The sequence below is a fragment of the Budorcas taxicolor genome, chromosome 10 (genome assembly GCF_023091745.1).
Source record: "Budorcas taxicolor isolate Tak-1 chromosome 10, Takin1.1, whole genome shotgun sequence".
In the NCBI taxonomy this organism is placed as follows: domain Eukaryota; kingdom Metazoa; phylum Chordata; class Mammalia; order Artiodactyla; family Bovidae; genus Budorcas; species Budorcas taxicolor.
In genome coordinates, this window is record NC_068919.1 from 89,251,452 (window position 1) to 89,273,660 (window position 22,209).

Sequence of the window (22,209 nt, forward strand, 5' to 3'; positions counted from 1 at the left end):
TGGTGACCTGAAGGCCAGCTGCATGCCCCTTAGCAGACTCTCCTCTGCCCACAGCACAAAGCAGAGGGAGGCCTGGGACAGACCAAGCTGCCAGTACCCAGCTCCAGTGCTATGATCGCTGTTTGTTCTGAGGAGTCAGTTCTCCTGCTGCACTGATTGTTGAAAACTGATGTCAAGTTTAGTATTATTCCTACTGATATTACAACCAGTGTGGCACCTACAGGAGACAGTTAAAGCCACATACTGTTCATGGAGTTGTGTCTCCCATTCCCTTCTGCGGAGAACAATCTAGTGCTCTGAATAAGGACTGGGGATCCTTGAGCATTTTCCCAGTATAGCTGCAAAAGTAATAGAATTGCTACCCAAGCTTAAAATACAGCTAAAGCCATAGATATAGCCTATGATAAGTATAGAGATAAACTTGTTTCACTGAGGAGTAACTAGGGAATTAGATTCCATTTGGACCTCTAGGTGATGAACAATTGGAAGCCTATTAAAGCTATTTTAAATGCAAGCATTTATTGCCTTTTCCTGTAAGATATAACTTATGTGGGAAAGAGTCTTGCCCAGTGTTTTCCTGGCTATACCGCCTATGAAGATATTTAAAACCTGAAGTGTATTTATTCTGCATTTAACGATGTTTAGAGACTGCCCTGTGTGTTAATGTGTGCTCTGTGAGTAGGACCATATCAATGATCTCCCCCTGCATGCATTAATGTGTGCACTGGAGGGAAGGAGAGCAAGGAACGATAAACTGTGTTAACGGTGCAGTGTTCAAGGAAGATTTATCTAGGAAAGAACAGTCTGCTGCATTAATGTGAGTATTCAAAGATAGATGTTTATCCTAATGGACTCAGAGGTACTTACAAACAGTATAATTGCTGCAGTCATTCGAGAGGGCATTTATTCAGAGCGATTGCACTTCCTCTTTCTTTTTTATAAAGAATTCTATCTACTGAAACGTTTAAGTGACAACAGGACTAGTGTGGCCAAAGAGCCCTAGGTTGGTTTTTCCTGGGCTCTGCTCAGTCAAGCCGATTTGGAGCGATGAGAAGCAAGACCCAAATCTCTTTGAGGGACACTTACTGGACTTTTTGCAAAAGCTAGTCTATTAAAATTTTAAATTGTCCCAATTTCCAGAATGCTACATGGTATTTGACTTACTTTATGCCTACAGTCCTACAAATAAGGAATTGACTCCTTGGTACGTGGTTGTAGAATGGCAAGATGGGATCTTTAGTGTCCTGTCTGGACCAAAGGAACACTTTGTATCTTGAAAGCCGATATAGTCTTCCAGAGAAACTCCTGTTCTTGAGGAACAACTTAGAAAGGTATTTCTGTCTCTGACACCTTCAAAGGTAAGAATTAATGATAATCTGACAAGGATGGGGAACAGACCGCCTCTCCATCCCTCTTCCACTCTTCAAACCTGACTCTTGGCTTGCCCAATTCTGTTTAAGTCAAAAGACATTCCCTGAGTATCTCCTTTTCATTGAAAGATCTATTATGCACCTAAGCTCCAGTCTACTGCGATAAGAGTCCTGTGGGTGATTTCAAACTAATAATAAATAATATCACAATATTAACAGCACATCACAAAATAGTAACATCTCTGAGTCACTGATACCTATTTCAAGCCACATAATAATAGCATGAGGTAAATGTCCTCTCAAATTTCAGTTCAGTTCAGTTCAGTCGCTCAGTCGTGTCCGACTCTTTGCGACCCCGTGAATCGCAGCACGCCAGGCCTCCCTGTCCATCACCAACTCCCGGAGTTCACTCAGACTCACGTCCATCGAGTCCGTGATGCCATCCAGCCATCTTATCCTGGGTCATCCCCTTCTCCTCCTGCCCCCAATCCCTCCCAGCATCAGAGTCTTTTCCAATGAGTCAACTCTTCGCATGAGGTGGCCAAAGTACTGGAGCTTCAGCTTTAGCATCATTCCTTCCAGAGAAATCCCAGGGTTGATCTCCTTCAGAATGGACTGGTTGGATCTCCTTGCAGTCCAAGAGGAAACTGGAAGACAGAGCTATTATAGTCATCCTGGCCTCTCTCCCCAGGGGCCGAACTGATTGTTTCAGACCCCAACACAATACTCTTTCCCGATATTATAGCTAGTTATAGATGACACCCCTTCCTTCTCTCAAGTAGCAATTAAGCAGAAGGGAATGTAAACCAGATATGCATCATAAGTCAGAATGTAATAAATATGTTCAGTGAGATTTTAGAAAGTACTGAGTTAGCATGCTAGAGTATTTTATTTTTCAGCCATAGGATCAGGGCAAAGCTGCATGAAAAATGAATTTAGGCTGGGCTCTAAAGAAGGTTATATAGAAGTTTACCAGCTTTAAGTGGAATGAAATGCAAATAGAGCTGGGGAAGGAGTGATAGAAGCCAGAACATTGTCAGGAACTTATCAGACTTGTTTAAGGCATGGCAAACATTTATTTAATAGTCAGAATGTAGAAGTGCTCATGGGACAAATGGTAGCAAAATATAGTGCTACAGAGTTACTTTGGGGCCCAGAGGTGGAGGATCTTGAATGAAAAAGATAATTAAGTTTGGACTTTATTTGATAAGCGGTGGGATAGATTTGGACCAGGAGAGTGGCATGTTGAAAGCCTTGTTTTTAATCTAGTGACACTTTGGAGGGTTTGTTAAAGAGACAGGGGCAGGGGGTCTGGTTAAAGAATCTCAAGATTCATCCAGGTAAGCAGCCAGGCCAGTAGAAATGAAAAGCAGAGTGACATTTAAAATATTAGAGACGGGCTTTCCTGAACGTGGTGCCTGGAGGTATCGTGCTGAGCAGGGAAGACTCAAAGATGAGTCTGAGGGTTTGGGCTCTTTTCTGGAGAGCAATGACATGAAAATCAGAGGCAAGAAAGGCAGCCGTGGGAGGAACTGATCAGTTCAGTCTGGGATATGTTGATTGCAGATACTCACAAGATTTTCAATTGAAAATATTACTAAGGTAAAATGTTTCTCTCTCCTTACCCAACATTAGAATGAGCTCTCCTCTTTTGAGTCCCTTTTGGAATCTCATCAGACCACAGAATTGGCATATTGAAGAATACTGTAATTACTATGGCAATTTCCAGGTTCTGGTCCTGGATGTTATTAAAATGCCCCCCCGCCCCGCACCGGTGAGTTGCTGCTTAGTCGCTCAGTTGTGTCCAACTCTGCAACCCCATGGACTGTAGCCTGCCAGGGCACCTCTGTCCATGGGGGTTCTCCAGGCAAGCATACTGGAGTGGGTTGCCATGTCCTCCTCCATGGGATCGTCCCACCCCAGGGATGGAACCCAGGTCTCTCACCTTGCAGGCGGGTTCTTTATCAGCTGAGCCACCCGGGAGGCAGAAGCAGAGACCCCCTCACATGGTGCTGTGCGTCATCTCCATCTCTGGCTCTCTGTTCTCTGTGGATTGCTCTCTCTGTTACAGTTGTGTTCAGCCTCTAGTTAGGGCTTCCCTGGTGGCTCAGTGGTAAAGAACCTGCTTGCCAATGGGTTTGATCGCTGGGTCAGGAAGATCCCCTGGAGAAGGAAATGGCAACCCAGTCCAAATTTTCTTGCCTGGGAAATCCCATGGACAGAGAGCCCGGCAGGCTACAGTCCATAGGGTCACAAAAGACTTGGACACAACTTAGCAACTAAACAGCTACAATGAAAACAAACATTTAACCTGAAGTGACTGAAGAGGAGATAAATTTTCTCACTTAACCAGAATTCTGGAGTCTAGAAGGTGGAAAACTGCTTGTTTGGACTCATCACAGATCTGACAATATATGAGTCAGTTCCTCTGTTCCTTCTCCTGTCTCTTGCGCTTGCCACCTCATGGCTGCAAGGTGGCTGCTGCAGCTCCAAATATCCCATCCAAACTCAAGGAAGAGGGGAAAGCAGTTGGCCTAGCCAAGTCACCATCTTTTTTTTTTTCCTAATTTAATTTATTTTTTAATTGGAGGCTAATTACTTTACAACATTGTAGTGGTTTTTGCCATACAGTGACATGAATCAGCCATGGGTCTACATGTGAAAGTCATTCTCTTTTATTAAGAATAGAATAAGCATTTCCTGAACTCCTCAAAGACTTGCTTTATCATCACTTTGTCCTGATCAATGCCATATGGCCACCACTAGTTGCAAAGGAGGCTTGCTTAGGCTGGTGACATTGCTGCTAGCCCTGGAACGGAGGAAAAGTGGGACAGGTGTTGATTATGTCTCCAATATTTGTCTTTGACGACGCACTGTAAAATACTTTGAGGGCAGGGATTGTGTTCCCTCAGCCCTCTCCCACCAAGAGCCCCTGGTGGCCTCCTCCTCACCAGGCACTTTTCTGGATATATAGGGGTCTGGAATGGAAAGTGCTTGAGAAACCAACCCTGGTCTAGTATGCTAAGAGTTCCTTTTGTGTTTTTGTTCCTCTGAGCAGCCTTAGGAAAGTAGGAGCTTCTGGAAAAATGTTAAAGAAGCTGTTTTTCAGTAACTCTCAAAAAAAAAAAAAAAAAAAGAGAGAAGGAAGTGAAAAGATGCCGTGCTGGGAGGAAATCTATGCTGCTGCAAAAATAGAATAGGGCTCAAGTACCTCCTTCAGTAATGAATGCATGAAAAGAAGCTTCTTAAATTATAAATGTGGTTTCTCTTGTTTATTGCCCAGTAATCCTGCTCTATTGATTTCTGTTTATTTCCAATCACCTAGAATCAGAAGCTGGGTTGCTTAGAGATCTTGATCCCTAAAAGATTGTCATTAAAGCTACTCTGCTGTATTTTGCCGTTTATTTTCCGCTCGAAGTGATTGAATCAATACAAATACAGACAAAACACTTTTTCCTTTGCTCCCTAGAAGACTAAGGGGGGGAAACCTACAGAAAAGCTAAATAAAGATGCTTGGATAAAAAAGACATCCTGTCAAATGACATATTGATTTCTTTCAAAGAGGCCAAGTGTAAATTAAAAATATTCTTCTGACACAATTTTTAAAGATGCCACTGACTCAGCAGAGTCAGGACTTACTGATTTTCTCTTCCGAGAGGGCCAGGTTGGAAGGGCAGCACATTCTTCCTAGGACTGGCCATCTCCCCCTTCCTAGGACCGGCCATCTCCCCAGGATCTCAGAGGGAAGTCCGCCTCAGGTGGTGCGAGCAGAGTTCCCCGGTTCTGTCTGATCCGTTCTCGGTTCTGGTGTTGAAACCCACCACTGCCTCTGTCTATGTTCAAAGAGGTACAAACTTTCCAAAAATTGTGCTAACATGGTTCTTTTTTCAAGTGGTTGCACTGAGACTCTTCTCAGAATTGGGAAGAAATGGGAATAACCAAGGCATGGGACTTACAATGGGATATTATTTGGAATGTGAATAAACACTGGTCTAGAAAGATCTGGAGGAGAGGAGAGGCCGGAAGCAGGGACCGTAGAGGGGCCATCCCAGTATAGGAGCTGTCCCAGTACAGGAGCCATCCTAGCAAGAGTCCTTTCTCCCAAAGTACTGTGGAGAGAAGAATCAGGCTAGTCTTAACCACCCCACAGTCATGAGGCCAGGAGTAAAGGCACAAGTGATCCAGCAGCATAAACTATTTGTTATAATTTGAATTTCTGAAAACCACCTCAGACCTCTTTGGCCTGTTCAAAAACATTTTGCAGAATTGTTCTCACGGGCAGCTGTGAAATCCACAGGAACTGGTGCAAAGTAAGAAAGAAGGAAGAAATATTAAGGGATGAATTCAATAAAAATGTTGGATTCATTTTACTCCCACCCAGGAGGGGTCCACAGACTCTTGTGCTTGTGTGGCATCGGAGGCTGTCTGTGTAGACGGGGTGGCTGGAACAGGGGTGGACCCACATATGCATCCCATCTGCTTGTGCACATGCTCCCTTCTCCTGTTGAACTTACGAAACACAAATTCAAGAATAAAGTGGTTCAGGATTTCAAGATGGTGAAAGCAGAGCATTAAACCAAGCACAAGGTCCTTGCAAGCACAGACCCCTGTGTGACTACATAGGTCTCAGGCCTGGGATTACACCTGCTGTATTTCTGATACCTACTTTAATAATAAATGGGTGCCGTTGCTTATAAACTGAAACTGGAAAACATTGTTAGCCTTGCTGTCCATCAAAAATAATGAGAAATAAGTCGTCTTGGCCCTTCCCACATAGAAAGTCTCTTGTGTTTGGTTTTGTGAGTTGTTTTGAGGCTGTATAGAGCATGGGGTCATCCATTTAAGGCTGGTTGCAGCCTAGGAATGAGGAACTGACTTCTGGAGGGTAACTGAGTCCATCTGGGTTCCCAGTTTTCTCGTGGAACAGTACCTGAAGACTTTCTCTAAGTTGGGACTTATAATAAAAATCAAAGAGCTGCATTTGAATCTGTCTCCCCTTCTTTCTCTGTGGGAGGTTGATACTGTCTTCCAGATACGAGTAACCAGGGATCGGTTTTCATTACCAAGCTGATCTCATTTGCATTTTCTCTCTCTTGAGGTTTGATATCAGGTTCTTGAGCTGGCCCTCGTTGTCCTCTCCAGTTTGTTCTCAGGCTTACTCACCGCAGATCACCCTTAAGTGTCAGAGGCACAAACCTTGCTTCAACCACTGCTGTGGTTTTGACACCCATAGCTGACTTTTCTCACATTACATGATGTGGCTGAACAGGAGGTTCTCTGTTCAGAGTAATGAGGAATAGACAACCTTGTCTTTGTATCTTACATTCAATCCATTGCATTTGACTGTTTGGGGTAAGTTTTCTGTGCCACATACTAAGTTCTGGATTATACTAATACCTCTTCCTTCTTGTTCATTCTACATCGTCTTGAGCTTGCATTTCTTAGTTTCTTGTTTACTAGGCGTGGGCTTCAAACATGCTTAGTTTTGCAAGATAACGATCTTCAATTCTCCTCTACCCCCCAGACCTGTTGGATATTCACGTGTGTTGCACACTGTGGTGTAAGTGGCCTATCACTGACAAAATAAAGACAAGGTTATGTTTGGTCCCCAGCATTTGGCTGTTGCCTTGTTCCTTTCTCTTCTGCTCAGCTGGCATGCCTCAGTTCATCTTAAGACCGGAAACGGAGACCCACTGCTACTTGCTTTGGACTGAATGCCTATGTTATGTCTTTTTTCAGACTTGTGGACCAAAATCTAGGACTGGCTTTGTTCTGTGACTCCTTGCTATCCTCTAATGTTAGGGCTTATTAAGTCTTCTAAGCTGTGCTCTCAACCTGCCAGGAAGGGCCACGTCTCCTGTATTCAGTGATAAGGTTAAGCAACGAAAAAGAGGGCCAAGAGGAAGATGAGTTCACAAAGAAATATGACTTTACTTTTTCTTGTTTTTTTCCCCCAAACCCATTCCTTCTTCCTGAACTGTGGAGCAAGAAACAATAAACATGGATAAATGACTCATACCATCAAAACACAGTGATGCTCTCCAGAATCCAGACTATTCAGAATTTCAACAACCATTGACTGATGCCTGTGTCACTGTGGGTCATGTTAATATTTGGCCTTGGTCCCTCATCCTCTAAAAACAGATGCTTGATTTTGGTATTATCATTAGGTTAAAGACCTCAGCTTAGAAATTAATCTCCAACTCAAAAAAAAAGGAGAGAGAGAAAGGCCAGGGAATAAGAAGGTGAGCAAGCAGGAAACATAGGTTAGGTCATTGGAAAGTGAAAGTCTCTCAGTCCTGTCTGACTCTTTGCAATCCCGTGGACTGGAGCCCCTCAGGCTCTTCTGTCCATGGAATTCTCCAGGCAAGAATACTGGCATGGATAGCCATTCTCTTCTCCAGGGGATCTTCCCAACCCAAGGATCAAACCCAGGTCTCCTGCATTGCGGGCGGATTCTTTACCATCTGAGCCACCAGGGAAGCCCTAGGTCTTTGGACCTTGAGCTCCATTTGTTCGCATTCCTTTGTCATGGTTAGACCCTATGTACTCCAAACAAGGTTTGTGGTGAAAGCCGGAAGGCTTTACAGAGGAACACAGCCAAGCCTTTCTGATGAGCATTCCTGGAGAGGGCTGCACCAATAAGAAAAGCATCCATTAAAGCCAGACCTTTGTGTGTACATAATCAATAGGCTCTTGATCTAGATTCCTGAAGATGTCTCTGGCTGGGTAGGTGTGGTTTTTTTTTTTTATTTTTTTGGAGGTTTGTTTTTTTTTTTTTTCCCCTGCCTTCTAAATAATATGTAATTTCTCCGGGCCAAGAAATAAATTGAAAGGATTTAGAGGGATTTGCTTATCAGTGGAACACCACGTAGCATTACATTCCTCCTGCTTTGGGGAAGGTACATTGAAGTTTGGTTAATCTTCTGTGGTTCAATACTCCTCTTCCCTCTGTCAGGCTGCCTTGAACAACAGATAGATTAATCCCCCTTTACCCACTCTCTTCTCCCTCCTCCCTCTCCTCTCTCTTGATCCACCCTTTTTTTTTTGAGCAGATGGAAGAAAAATCTTAAAACTGAAAAGAAAAAGAAAAAAAAGATATTGCATCACATTTATTTATATAATCCTACAGGACTTCAAGGATAGAAATAAAGGACTCCAATCTTTGGTACAAAGTTTGGCTGAGCTTAGCTTGGTTTTTTATACTGTTAATTAAATCTTGAGTCTACAAAGGGATTTCCTTAAAGGTTAATTCATTAGAACAATTTATTATAAATCATGTCATTCTTTATTCTCCTCCAATATGTGTGTGGAGTGGGGTGGGGGAAAGGAGCAATGTGGAGGCTGTTGACAGTGGGCAGAGTTTAAACGGAAGCTGGTGATACCTTGGCTTGGATTCCTATACAATCTACCATCTTTAATGATAATGAATAACTGATAAATATTTTGCAGTAAATGCCACTGATGAGCCTCATATTAATTTCAAGTTTTGTATTATAGTTGATGGTTTAGCATAACTCGATGTGTTCTTGCTGGGCCTGGCTCCCGTCCTAGCAGTTTATAAACTCCACGAGGACAGAGACTGGCGCAGTCTAGCCCCTCAGCACAGTGACTGACGCATGATAGGCCGTTGGTCAATGTTTGTTGAGGGAAGACTGATTGAATGAACAAATACATACATCTATAAAATTGTATAGCCAGAAAACTGAGGGTTTTGTTGGTTTGTTGCTTGCTTCTATTTTTTATATTCAGTTTTCTGACAGAGCTTAGTTTTAATTAACTAATTTGGTCATGCTGAATGCAATGTCTGTAGCCCAGGGCACTTTTCTTAAAAGCTTCTCATTCTAAGGAAATAAGAGCCAAGTAAAATATGTGTGTAGTCATATCTTACTTGGCAAGGGGTTATCTCCAGATAGAGAAAAGAAAGGAATATCTTGGAAAACCACAATGACATGAACTCCAGAAGACTTTTAAAAAATTCAGTGTTGTTCCCTGTTATATGTAAAATGGATAACCAACAAGGACCTATTGTATAGCACAGAGAACTCTGCTCAAGGTTATGTGCCAGCCTGGATGGTAGGGAGGTTTGGGGGAGAATGGATACATGTATGGGTTTCCCTGAGTCCCTTTGCCGTTCACCTGAAACTATCACAACACTGTTAAGCGGCTATACCCCAAGACAAAATAAAAAATTTAAAGTTTGAAAAAAATAAAATAAAACTCAGTGTGGTTCCAGTAAAGATACCTACACAGAGGTGGGGCTCAAGGGTTATTCAGAAAGTGTCCTCTCCATGCTGAACTTTGTCCTTTAGTTTTCGTTTTTCTGAACCTGCCTCATGACATGCCCCTGTCTTTTACACTTAAGTGTGCAAGGAGATCCAACTAATCCATTCTGAAGGAGATCAGCCCTGGGATTTCTTTGGAAGGAATGATGCTAAAGCTGAAACTCCAGTACTTTGGCCACCTCATGCGAAGAGTTGACTCATTGGAAAAGACTCTGATGCTGGGAGGGATTGGGGGCAGGAGAAGAAGGGGACAACCCAGGATGAGATGGCTGGATGGCATCACGGACTTGATGGACGTGAGTCTGAGTGAACTCCGGGAGTTGGTGACGGACAGGGAGGCCTGGCGTGCTGCGATTCATGGGGTCGCAAAGAGTCGGACACGACTGAGCAACTGAACTGAGCTGACTGATGACAGGTTCAAATGATTTATTTCATTTTCTCATAATGGTATTGGTTGCTTCTTTTGAAGATGACTATAAAAAGGATGTTAAGAATAAAGTGAGGATATAAGGACTTCTTGTGGTCCAGTGGTTGAGACTTTGCCTTCCAATGCAGAGGGTGTGTGTTTGATCCCTGTTGAGGGAAATAAGATCCCACATGCCTCCTGGCCAAAAAACCAAAACATTAAAGAGAAGCAATATTGTAACCTGTTCAACAAAGACTTCACAAATGGTCCACATGGAAAAACTCTTTGAAAAATAAAGTGAGGTGGAGAAAATCATGCCCGTACAATCTTCCCATGCTTTAAGGACTATTTTAGGGTTGGGTTTGAACTGAAGGAAGTGGTGGGGTTGATGGTGAAGAAGAGAGGGATGAGATAATCACTTCTTACAAATTTGCCCAAGTTCCAGGGTTTTACCTTTGGTGCAGTCTAAAAGTCCTCCAGTAGTTTGTGTGTGTAATGGGGAAGGGGTAGCTACTGGCATTGCTCAAAGGTTGAACTATGCAATGGCAACAATTCGATGGAGAATAGCTTAGTAAATACATTTAAATTGAGGTGGTCAAAGTTTTCAAATATCATTAAAGATTATTGATTGATCTAGAGTTCTTATTTAATTAAAAGTATCCCAGACATTCTTTTTTTTTTTTTTTTTAATAGAGTGAGACCTTCTGTCATATGAGGTACTGAGCTCCAGCTCCATCTCAGAGTGGAAGTATGGAGACAAGAAAACTAAAACACCAAGCATTTGAAGGAATTTAATTCTTTTTAGCATGAAGCAGCTGCAGAGATGTATGGCTGTTTTCTGTGGGACTTCAGAATATTTATGGGCCTTTCTCTTTTCCTTTTTTACTGGAAGAAAAGCGATCATCATTCTTGAGTGCGTTATTTATAATTTCATAAAGCTGTTCTGTGGCAGGACTTATTTTATCTTGCATTTAATCTCGGTCAAATAACCGTGCTTCCAAGGAGCTGGGTGGAAAAAAAAATTATTATTCCCCCCTGCCGCCACCACCACCAAATGATTAGCTTATTCTCAGTAAAAGATAAAGAGCTAAAGGCTGGAATTTTGACATCACAAATAGGTACCTGGGCAGTAAGGAGGGAGAAGAGTAAAACTCTCCTAAACTGTTCAGACCATGGCAGCAGATATTTTTCTCTGTGCCAAATAATGGGTAACAATGAAGAATGGTGTAGAACCATCCCTATACTGAGATGAGGTAGAGCCTTTCAGAGTAAATAATTAGAAGCAGGTGATTATAGAAACAATAACTCATTGGTGGAAAATGAAAAGCCAGGCTTGTGAAACTGAGGGAATTGAAAGTAAATATACCTATAAATCTACTTGGGTGGACAGAGTTTTGAGCTTTCTTTTGTCCCAGTTTATTCTAAGGTAATTTCAATAAACATTGATAGGGGGGGAAAAAAGAATATAAATGCAATAAAAAATCTTTCAGGAAAGGAATAAAGAGGGCTCCTGCCAGAGAGATATTTTATTGAAAGTTATTATAATACCTATCTTTAGTTTTATGAGTCCTAATACAAAACCAAGTAATTTCAACATGTGGATTAAAAATATGAAATACATATTTTAAAACTGGGTAGTGTGAATTATTATTTTTAATATAGGACTTGGCTAATATATTGGGACAGAAGTATATTTTCCTCCCCTTGAGAAGGTGAGTAAAGGTCCTTCATCTGCATAGTGGTGAGGGTGGGGGTGCAGTCAGACTCAGGCCTGTGTTCTGAAACCACGTGTATCCGCTCCCTAAGAAAATGTGACTGATGACACCGGTGCGGTATGGGGAGGGGAAGAAGGAGAGGGGTCCGGGAGGGCAGGATATTAAATTCACGCTTATTATCCAAGTTTGCAAGAACAGCGCGATAACTCAGGGAGCTGTCATCCTGTCATCCTAGGACGCCTCTTCATTCTAGCGTCCTGTACTACTCCTGGGTATACAAATAAACTGTGCTTTTTCATGTCGCTGAGCCTTTGCAAAGACTGTCGATTTCACCTAGGATGCCCTTCTCCTCCCCAAAGCTCTCAGCTTTCCCCTGCTTCACTGCTGCCTGTCCCCGAGGGCTCATTTCCACATCCTCCTTGGCCTAGGAGCTCTCTCTCTTCCCCTGCAATCTGCTCCCTTAGTACCTGCTGCTGACTCTTATCAAAGCATTCAGTTTGCTCTGTCAGGATTGCCCGTTTACCAGACAGGCTCTTCAGAGACTGTGAATTCCCAGGGCGAAAGAACAGCTTTGTCTATCGCTTTATCCCTCCTGGTACAATGCTTGACACATAGGTGTTCAATAGATATTTATTAAATGGCATGAATATTAATAAATGATATATTAAAAAATGATACTGCTAATATATACTGTATTAATGTATTATATATAATATCGCAATAAAATATATTAATCAGGTATTAATGAAGGAATGAGTGAATGAATGAAAAAGCACCTTGATGATATAGTTACATATCGCTTAAGGTGGATCTAATCACTCAGCCACTGAAAAACAGACCAGGGACTACTTATGGATCTTCTAGTCTTCCTTGAATGATTTACAGATAATGTTGATATTTGACATATAGGAACCTCAGTATGTAAACACTTTAAGCTTAGCCATTGGGAATTATGAGAGTTTTAGACAATCATTGCAAGGAGAAAAAAATGTTAAGATGACACGCAGGGCACCCTGATGAACATTTCTCACACAAGGACACAAATAGAGAAAGTTCCTAAGGCAATACTGCTATTTGAGAAGTGTGAATGGTGGGCAGTTAGAAATAGCAGATGTCTTTAAAATATCTCTACCCTTGGTTATTATGAGTACTGAAAATTAATATGTGTTAACTGCTTAGCACAAAGCCTGAATATAGCAAGTGTTTAAGTAGTAAATTAGTAGGCCTGATTTTAGAGAGTTCAAATATCTTTTTCCTCTCAAGAGTACTAACTGCTCTTCTTTCTAAGGAATTATGAATATTAATGAAAAACGACTGTGATTGTAAGAAAACAGATACACTCACCAACACACACACTCTCTCTCTCTCTCTCTCACACACACACACACACACACACACACACACATACATACTACACACACAGCCTAGGGCTACTGCATTTTATTTAAGGAAAAAAGTCCATAGTTCCGTTCTAAATGCCTGTGATAGGTGTATCCAGAGTCTGTGAAATATTGCAATAGCCAAAAGGTACTCCACCACCCATGGGAACCAATAGTTAAAGAAATGTGCCTTTTCTTCCAAGGATAAGAGTCAGACCCTGCATTCGCTTATAACTGGGAAAAGGTACAGACAAGAAATAGTAAAAGCTCCTAAAAGCCTTGGGTTTTCTGAGAGTAATTTTGAATCAAATAGACATTACTTTAGGATGTGATCCTAAGTGTATATCCAAAAGCCTTTGTTTGTCATTTTTGCTGTTGTTTTCAGGTAGCAGAGACAGAAGTAGTGTTTTGTTTTTTTTTTTTAATCCCTAAATAAAGTGATCTTAATCCTGCCTTTTGCGAGTCAAAGCTTGCTGCCCCTGGCAGAGCATGCATTTCTGAAACTGCATGGTGTTCTGTGGCAGGCACGGCTGCATCCACTGCCAGGTTCTCCCGATAAACATTGTTTTCCACAATGGGCAAGGAGGGGGTTGAGATATTTGTAATTGCTTTGAGAATTTCAGTGGCTATGGCCATAAATGGTGATGGTGAAGTTTGAGAGACAGAAAGGAAAGGGTTGAATTCATAGAAGACCCTTGCAGAATGTCAGGACCTACAGCCCTTGGAAACTGATCTCATCTTCCAAGAAACTTTTAGTTTCTTGGCATGCTCTTCAGTATATTTTTCTTTATCAGTCTTCATGGCTGATCCAATCAGAAATGGTGTTTGTATTACTAGTGGAGGTCAGGAATTATCAACAAGGAAGAGCAGTTCTAATGGGGGATAAATCAGTAAAGATAGACTGCAAAGGCAGATAGCAAATCTATGTAAATTAGGAGTAGTGACCAGTTTGCATGTTCCTGTTGATTGGTTGATTGAGTTCGCTAGTTTTATTGTTTACTGAGCATGTACCATATGCCAGAAACAGTCTCACTTTTAACATTACTTTTAAATCACATGCCCAGGTAATGACAAAAGGCTCTATTCATCCCAGTTTAGAGATAAAAGTAACTGAGGCCTGAAGAGGGGAAGTAACTGGCTCTCCCAACTCACAGACTGTATGTTTAGGAGCTGGGATTTTCCAACTATACTGTCTAGAGGCAGGCCCACTCTGCACGGCCTGGCGTCTCTGGTTCTTAGACACCATGCATAGGAGCTTCTGGCAAAATGTCCTTCTGTTGCCTGGGAGGAACATTGTTCTCATCCATACACATATTTTAAAAAAAAAAAAAAAAAATCTCTGGGAAGAGGGGCATGGCCAGTTCACTTCACTGAAAGAAGAGGAGCATAGGTGTGGGGCCTGCCTTGGGGGTTAGGGGCCCACTGTGGGCACAGAAATGGAGGTAATGATGGAGAAGGGGAGTAGGGGTTGGGCCAGTGGCACTCAGACCACATAGGGGAGAATTTTTGTAGTATTGGAGGAGGCTGTGGGCCTGTTTAAGTGCTGTGGGCCCTTGGCAGGTCACAAGCCATTTCCATATTTAAGAGGAGGCTAAGAGGAAAGTGGGAAATAGTCTTCAACTGCAGAGCCTAGTACTTATCTTAAAAACCAAACAAAAACAAAAAAACAACTTTGCATTGTTTTTTGGCTGATAAAAATTCAGATAGTTTTGACAATGTTAAAGATTCCCCTAATATGTTAACACCTTTTCGGTTTTTCTTGAAGTTTTGCATTCTTTTCATACATTTGCTCAGTGGCCTTTTTAAACTTTTTTACCTGGCCTTCAATTCTTAAGGTGAACTTGCCAGATTTTTCATTAACTCAGCAGTTTTCATTCATTTCCAGTGACCAAAGCTAGTTAAGCCCTATATGGGCCATTCTGTAAGGTCCTTATAATCAAGTCACCAACAATTAATTTCCGATTGATTACTTGTTAAAAATGCATTCTCAACCTTAAGGAGGTTTTTAGGCCGTTCCCCCTCAAGTGCTCTTTTCCATAAAATTTTAATATCAGGTGTACAGTATATTTGTTTAAGAACTGTGGGCCCTTGGCAGGTCACAAGCCATTTCCATATTTAAGATCCTCCCCCTTTTGCCCACAACAATTATTGCTGAGTGGTGTCATCCCCATAGAAAATGCATGCCTTAGAACTATCAGTGATTGTGTTATCCTTGTTGTTTAGTCACTCTGTGACCCCATGGATGGCAGCATGTCAGGCTTCCCTGTCCTTCACTGTCTCCCAGAGTTTGCTCAGACTCATGTCCAGTGAGTCTGTGCTTGCTATCTAACCATCTCATCCTCTGTCATCCCCTTTTCTTCCTGCCTTTAATCTTTCCCAGCATCAGGGTCTTTTTCCAATGAGTTGGCTCTTTGCATCAGATGGCCAAAGTAGTGGAGCTTCAGCTTTAGCATCAGTCCTTCCGATGAATATTCAGAGTTGATTTCCTTTAGCATTGACTGATTTGATCTCCTTGCAGTCCCAGGGACTCTCAAGAGTCTTTTCCAACATCACAGTTCAAAAGCATCAGTTCTCTGGAGCTCAACCTTCTTTATGGTCTAATTCACATCCATATGTGACTACTGGGAAAACCATAGCTGTGACTGTACTTTGCCAGCAAAGTGATGTTTCTGCTTTTTAATACACTGTCTGGGTTTGTCATAGCTTTTCTTCCAAGGAGCAACTGTGTTTCAAGTTCACGACTGCAGTTACTGTCCGCAGTGAATTTGGAGCCCAAGAAAATAAAATCTGTCACTGTTTCCACTTTTTCCCCTTCTATTTGCCATGAAGTGGTAGGACTGGATGCCATGTTCTTCTTTTTTTGAATGTTGAGTTTTAAACCAGCTATTTCACTTTCATTCTTATCAAGAGTCTCTTTAGTTCCTCTTTGCTTTCTGCCGTTAGAATGGTATCATCTGCATGTCTGAGGTTGTTGATATTCCTCCTGGCAGTCTGGTTCAAAACTGGTAAATGGGTCCGTCAAGATGGTATATTGTCACCCTGCTTCTTTAACTTATATGCGGGGTACATCATGCAAAATGCCAGGCTGGATGAATCACAAGCTGGAATCAGGATTGCCGGGAGAAATGTGGCCTTTCCCCTATATCTACCTTTGCATCTGCACAGTTAATATTTATTCTCTTACCACCTCCTTCCCTAAATGATGGGAAAGGGACCTATACTGGCCCTATCACAGCCAGAAACTCCAGAGAGTGAGCTTATGATCTCTCTAACACAAATAGTGATACTGCAAGACACAAATGCCAGCATCAGTTGCTGGAAGTGAAATGCACATGTCACTAGTGTCTAATTGAAAATAAAAATAGAATGTTTGCAAAACCTTTTTCTATTAACTATAAGGAGGAGAGCGGGGGTTGAAGTATCTCCTTGACAAGTGTAGAATAAAGATCAAGAACGTGGTTTAAGGCACCTCTCTGCCCCTGTCAATTAAGAGAAATCAATTACCTAATGTGGTTTTTCTACTGTGCTTTGCTGTGTTCAGCGATTCTATGCCTCCTATGTCTATTTCAAGAAGGACATTGTCTGGAAACACTAAGCATATGGGTTGTCATGCGTATTCATTTTCTAGGGCTGCCATAACAAAGGACCACAGACAGAGTGGCTTAAACCAGAGGGATTTATTTTCTCACAGCTCTAGAAACTGGCATTCTGAAGTCGAGCTGTCAGGGGTCCAGTTTCCTCTGAGGCCTCTCCTGTCTTCTTTCCCCTGTGCCTTCCTGTGGTCTCCCCTCTGCGTGTGTGTGTGTGTGTGTGTGTGTGTGTGTGTGTGTGTGTGACACAATCTCTTCTTTTTGTAAGGAGAGCAGTCATGTTGGATTTACTTACCCAAATGACCTCCTTTTAACTTCATTACCTCTTTAAAGACCCCATCTCCAAATACCAGTCACATTCTGAGGTACAAGGGGGTTAGAACTTCAACATACGAATTTGCGAGAGGACACAGTTCGGTCCATAGCATCCTGTAAGAAGGGGATGCAAGAAGCCTACAGGAGCTACAAATGCCAGTTTTAAATAAGATGTATGTGTTCAGATCTTCACTTTGTGTTTTACCAGCTGTGAGTCTTTTAGCAACTCACTTAACCTCTCTGAACTTCAGTTCTCTTTACAAATATAATAATTATCTCTGTCCCGAAGGCTCAGTGTGAGAATTGTGTCTCATTAATTAGTAATAACTATAACTAGTAAGCCTGTATCTGTGTCTAGCAGAGCATCTGACTTGTAATTGCTTTTCCTCTTGAATATGGATTGAGACTTCAGTGCCTTAGGAATAATAAAACTAGCAAGTCACTTAATACTATGAACATCAGAAAGTAGAAAGCAATGAACATTTGTTGAACAACTGCTGTATTTTGAATACTCATGCACAACGTAGGACAAAAGCTTGGTTTTTAGACAAGAGCTGTAGATTAATGTTTGATGGGTTGATTTAAAGAGTATTTATCGTATATGTAGTATATACCAGGTACAGAAAGTAGTCTTCTTATTTACTGTCTAGCAAGGGCCCTTCTCACTGACCATGCCCACAGTCCTTTATATTTCTTGCAGCAGCAGATTCCCTGTCTTTGGGTAATTTCTGCAGGATTCAATAGAAAAAAAAAAAAATTATTGAAAATTGAATTACCACTGTTACAATCAGAAATTTTGTGCTCTCTTCAGATACAGCCTTACCTGTGTCCAGAGGCTGTCTTGTAGTGTCTGTCCACTGGTCCACATTACTAATTCAGCTAATTGCAGCAATTACAGGAAGAAATCGCTGATGGCGAGAGAAGTCATTATGCTATCCCTGAACAGACTGCCTTCCACGGCGTTCATTAATTACGCCAGCCTATAGATTGGCGACCACCAAATCATACACTTGAGACCACACACCATATGCCTGAAACTCTCGCCACGCTGCCAAGCGTTTCTGTGTTGGCTTGCTCTCTTGTATTGCCACCATCTGCAATAGCCCTTCTCCTGCCCTTCTGATTGTCAAAATTGAAATTAAAGTCAGGATAGAGTCAGGCTGCAAATGTGATCTGCAGGGATGGGATAGACTTGAGCCTTCTGGAACCACCTTGGGTTACTCAGCTTCCCATGAGACCCACCCAGAGTATGTGGACCCAGAGCCATCCACAGCTACACAGGAGTTAAAATTCTCTACCCTACAACATGCCCTCTTTAGAGATGAGAGACAGTAATGATGATGGAGGCAGGACACAATGATAAGTCTTTGGTGCTTTTGTTCATTGGTTTCCTTATCTCTCTCTCTTCCCCCATCTCATTATTTTTTCTTTGACATGCACAGCCAACATCAGATGACCTTGTTTCATCTGCTGAATGTTCAAGCGATGACGAAGACTTCGTTGAATGTGAGCCGAGTACAGGTAGGTTAGGTCAGTCTTGTTTTGCTTGCTTTATTTTTTCATTTGCAAAAAACAATACATACATATATGTGAATATACATGTGTTTTATATATATTATAGTGTGTTAGTGTGTGTATTTCCTATATCTATATATGTATGCAAATACATATATAAATATCACTGTATAGTCGAAAGCATCAAATCCCATGGAAGGAGCCATAAGACCCCGGGGAAATTTAAAGTCAGTTCCTTGACTAGCTAAAGAAGACTCAATAGGACATAACATTGAGCAGTTAGATACCCAGATTAACCACCAGAAGAAACAGGAAATGTGTAGCAGCCAGTGGCAGCTATGAAATTGACAGGGGGTGAGGGCAGGAAGACTTCTATATTGGATTGACATCAAAAACAACAAAAAAACAAAAACATAAAGCCAAAGTGGAGCCACAAAAGTCATTTAATCCTCGTGAACTGTTCTGACTCTTAAGTGGCAAACAAAACAAAACCAAAAAACAACCAAAAAAAAATTTTTTTTTCCATGGGATTTCAACAGCAGTTAACATGGTATTATATTTATACTAATTTTGTTCATTGTGTGTTTAGAGAATTTGTGCAACAGTATAGCATAGTAAATACAAAATTAGTACAGAACCATGCCATGTCAACGGCTGTGATGCTTCAAAATGTATCTACTGTGCTGAAGTTGAGAGGACTTTGGCAATTAGCAGCTTCAGTGTGTTCCCCATTTGCACCCAGATACATTTCAATGTTTTATGGTCTTTCTTTATAGTGAGCTATATACGATATAATGTCCAGCAGGCAACTGCAGTCCCTAACTATTTCGTATCAACTTTCCCAAGTCGTCTGTTTTGAGACTTGCTATAAGTTAAAAATTTACATTTATATATGTAATAGAGAACAGATATCATCGAATTTCTGTGTATGTTTAATAGCATTTCAAAGCTGGAGTTGGGCTAGGATCTTATTTCTTCAAAGGCTAAGAGAAATAAATAGAATTTTCTAGTTGATTGCTTGGGTTGCTTTATTTTTATTTTCCTTTTCTTTAAAAGAAAAGGAGAGCTGTTAAACATTTTTTTTTTTGCTAATTCTAGAGAAATTTAAGATTCATGAAAAAATATTAGTATAACGAAAGTAAAATCTTTCATTTGTTACCCTAAAATGATTTACAAATTTTGTAGAAGCCTGACTGCTTGGTGTCTTGCAAGTGGCTTTGGATCCAGGAAGTTCTCTGGGTTTCTGTTCTTAGCATAGGGACAAAACAGTGATATGTAGGGCCTTGTCTTACTGGAGTGTGTTCCGTTTCTTTGGAAGCTCAGTTGTGTGGGAGGAAAGTAAGTATGACCTGGTTAGTCAGGGTTTTTTTTTTTCAGACTTTGAGTCATAATATGGTATTAAGTGAGGTTTTAACTCTAAAGGGAGAATGCATCCAATCCATACCAAAACAGATTTTCATTCATTCATTTAATAAATATTTCTGAGCCCTCAGGCAGGATACAGTGCATCTCCAGATTTGAATCCTTCCTCTTCTAAGGGTTTTCACAAATGAGCTGTTAGAAAATAGAATATAGAGCTTTACTATCTAAACTACCTCTCCCGCGGAATTCAACAAATATTTTTTGAGGGTCCCTAGTGTATGCCAGGTATGTGTAAGATATTAAGAATTTAGCTATGAATATGGCATGATCTCCAAGACGTATGTTAAATTAATTGATTGGGGCCGATAATTTAAGATACTTAGACTTTAATTTGGATTCCCTATTTACCCTTTATCTGGTTTTCTTGCTTTCATAGCAGTGATATCTATATATATGCAACAATGTTTATCAGATCTTTAGATTATAAAATCTAGACTTGATCATTTTGAATCATCACGCCTGTCTTCCCCTACTACCTCCACACCCCCACATACATACACACAACAGACATCTCCATAGCAACATCCATCAGAAGACAGAGGGCTTTTCTAGATCTCTGATTCATGAGATCTGCAGCTCCCCAGGTTGTGAGTATATGTTACCATTTGGTATCGAACATAAACAGGCCAAAACCTGAAAAGCCCCAGACTAAGTCCGTTTTCTTTTTTAGTGGCTATGCAGGTGTTTCATCTGATTGAAAAGCAGAGGACAGAAATTCAATACCAGCATTTCTTGAGTGATATAATTACATGGGGCAGGTAGTGGAATAAAAACAATTTTTAAAACAATCTGTTGTGTTCTGCAAGGGAGGATGGGAGGGAATATACAAATAAAGCAGGTAACAGAGAGCCCATCCCAAAGGAGTTAACATACCAGCTAAGACACTGGTATTAATCCCCTTTGCCCAGGATTATTTAACTGATCACAGTTGAAGAATGAATGTTTCTTCTTTCTAAATTTAACTCCATAAAGTATTCCTGGTAAGGGATTCAGATGCACAGGGGAAAAGTCAGAGGCATATTTAATGCAAGAAGGAGATATATATTCCTGTTGATGCAGAGGCTTTGCCTTGGGGGCCTGATTAATACTGATGATTACATGCATAGAGCTATCAAGTTCTTTTTTGCATTGTATGAGAAATATCTCTGTAGCCTTCAGATTTTCCAGAAATAATGAAGATTAAAAATCAGAAGCATTCAAACCAGTTGTTTCCATGGCTAGATTTTGCACTGCCTGAAGAGAAGTCTTCCCTTGCCCATGCAACAGTAGATAATGGTGACTTTTACATAACTTTGAAGTAAATTGCTAGCCCTGAGATTCTATGCGAATACTTCGATTAAAATTCTAGTTTTGAACCTTCTAATTCACTACCTCAGTTTCTAAAGTTGTATTCTCTTCTAGACCTGATGCCTACTGTAAAGACACTAACTTTGGCTAATCTTGTATCATACTTGAAATTACCTTATCTTCTCTCACTGTGTTAGCAAATTTATAATTTTCTAGGCTCTTTCAGTTATAAGGCATTTCACTTCTGCAAGTTCTTTCCTGATTAATTTAGGTCCATTAGATGCTCTTGCTTTTCATAAATTTGGGCAGTCTAGTATATATTATATTCAACAACTTTTGTTTTCATGTGGACATCAAATTTTAAATGAAATGATTTTTCATATTTACTTTTATTTAAATCAAAATGGACTTTATTGCTGCTGGTTTGGAGCCAGATGTAAGCAAATGACTTGTACACTGACAACCCACTTTGGCATTTAGGGATCACCCTGGTTTAGTGTAGCTAAGTCATATCATGTTTAAGGACCACTTACATTTTTTTCGCTTGGCTGATGAGTCTAGAAACCTCATAAATCCATTAGATCTCAAATTTTCTCTGTATATGTTTGCTGGAACATATGTAATGAGTTTTTTAAAAAGGCTAAATCACGAGAGCAAGGCACAGAGTGAAAGCTCAATTAGTATATGCTGACTGAATTTATATGATTCTCAAAATACCTCATAACCTTAAATTAAAATTGGAGATTTTTCATATCTCTTACCTCATCTCCCTTTAAACGACTAAATAAAACCTGTTGAATTATTTAAAATATATGATTTCATACAAGTAAGTATCACCCTAACAAAATCCACATTTCTTTAGCAAAAACAATTCTCTACCACATCCCTTCTTTTGCTGAGAATTAGACCATTTTACAGTGAGTTG

General features: G+C 40.8%; 1 protein-coding gene across 1 annotated transcript in view; it reads left to right on the top strand.

Moving 5' to 3' along the window:
- Positions 1 to 22,209, top strand: part of NRXN3 (neurexin 3) — a 1,753,959-nt gene that overhangs the window by 1,674,469 nt on the left and 57,281 nt on the right. Inside the window, exon 20 of the mRNA XM_052647275.1 lies at positions 18,503 to 18,581. Coding sequence (XP_052503235.1) covers positions 18,503 to 18,581 — 79 coding nt within the window. The remainder of the gene's footprint in view (positions 1 to 18,502; positions 18,582 to 22,209) is intronic.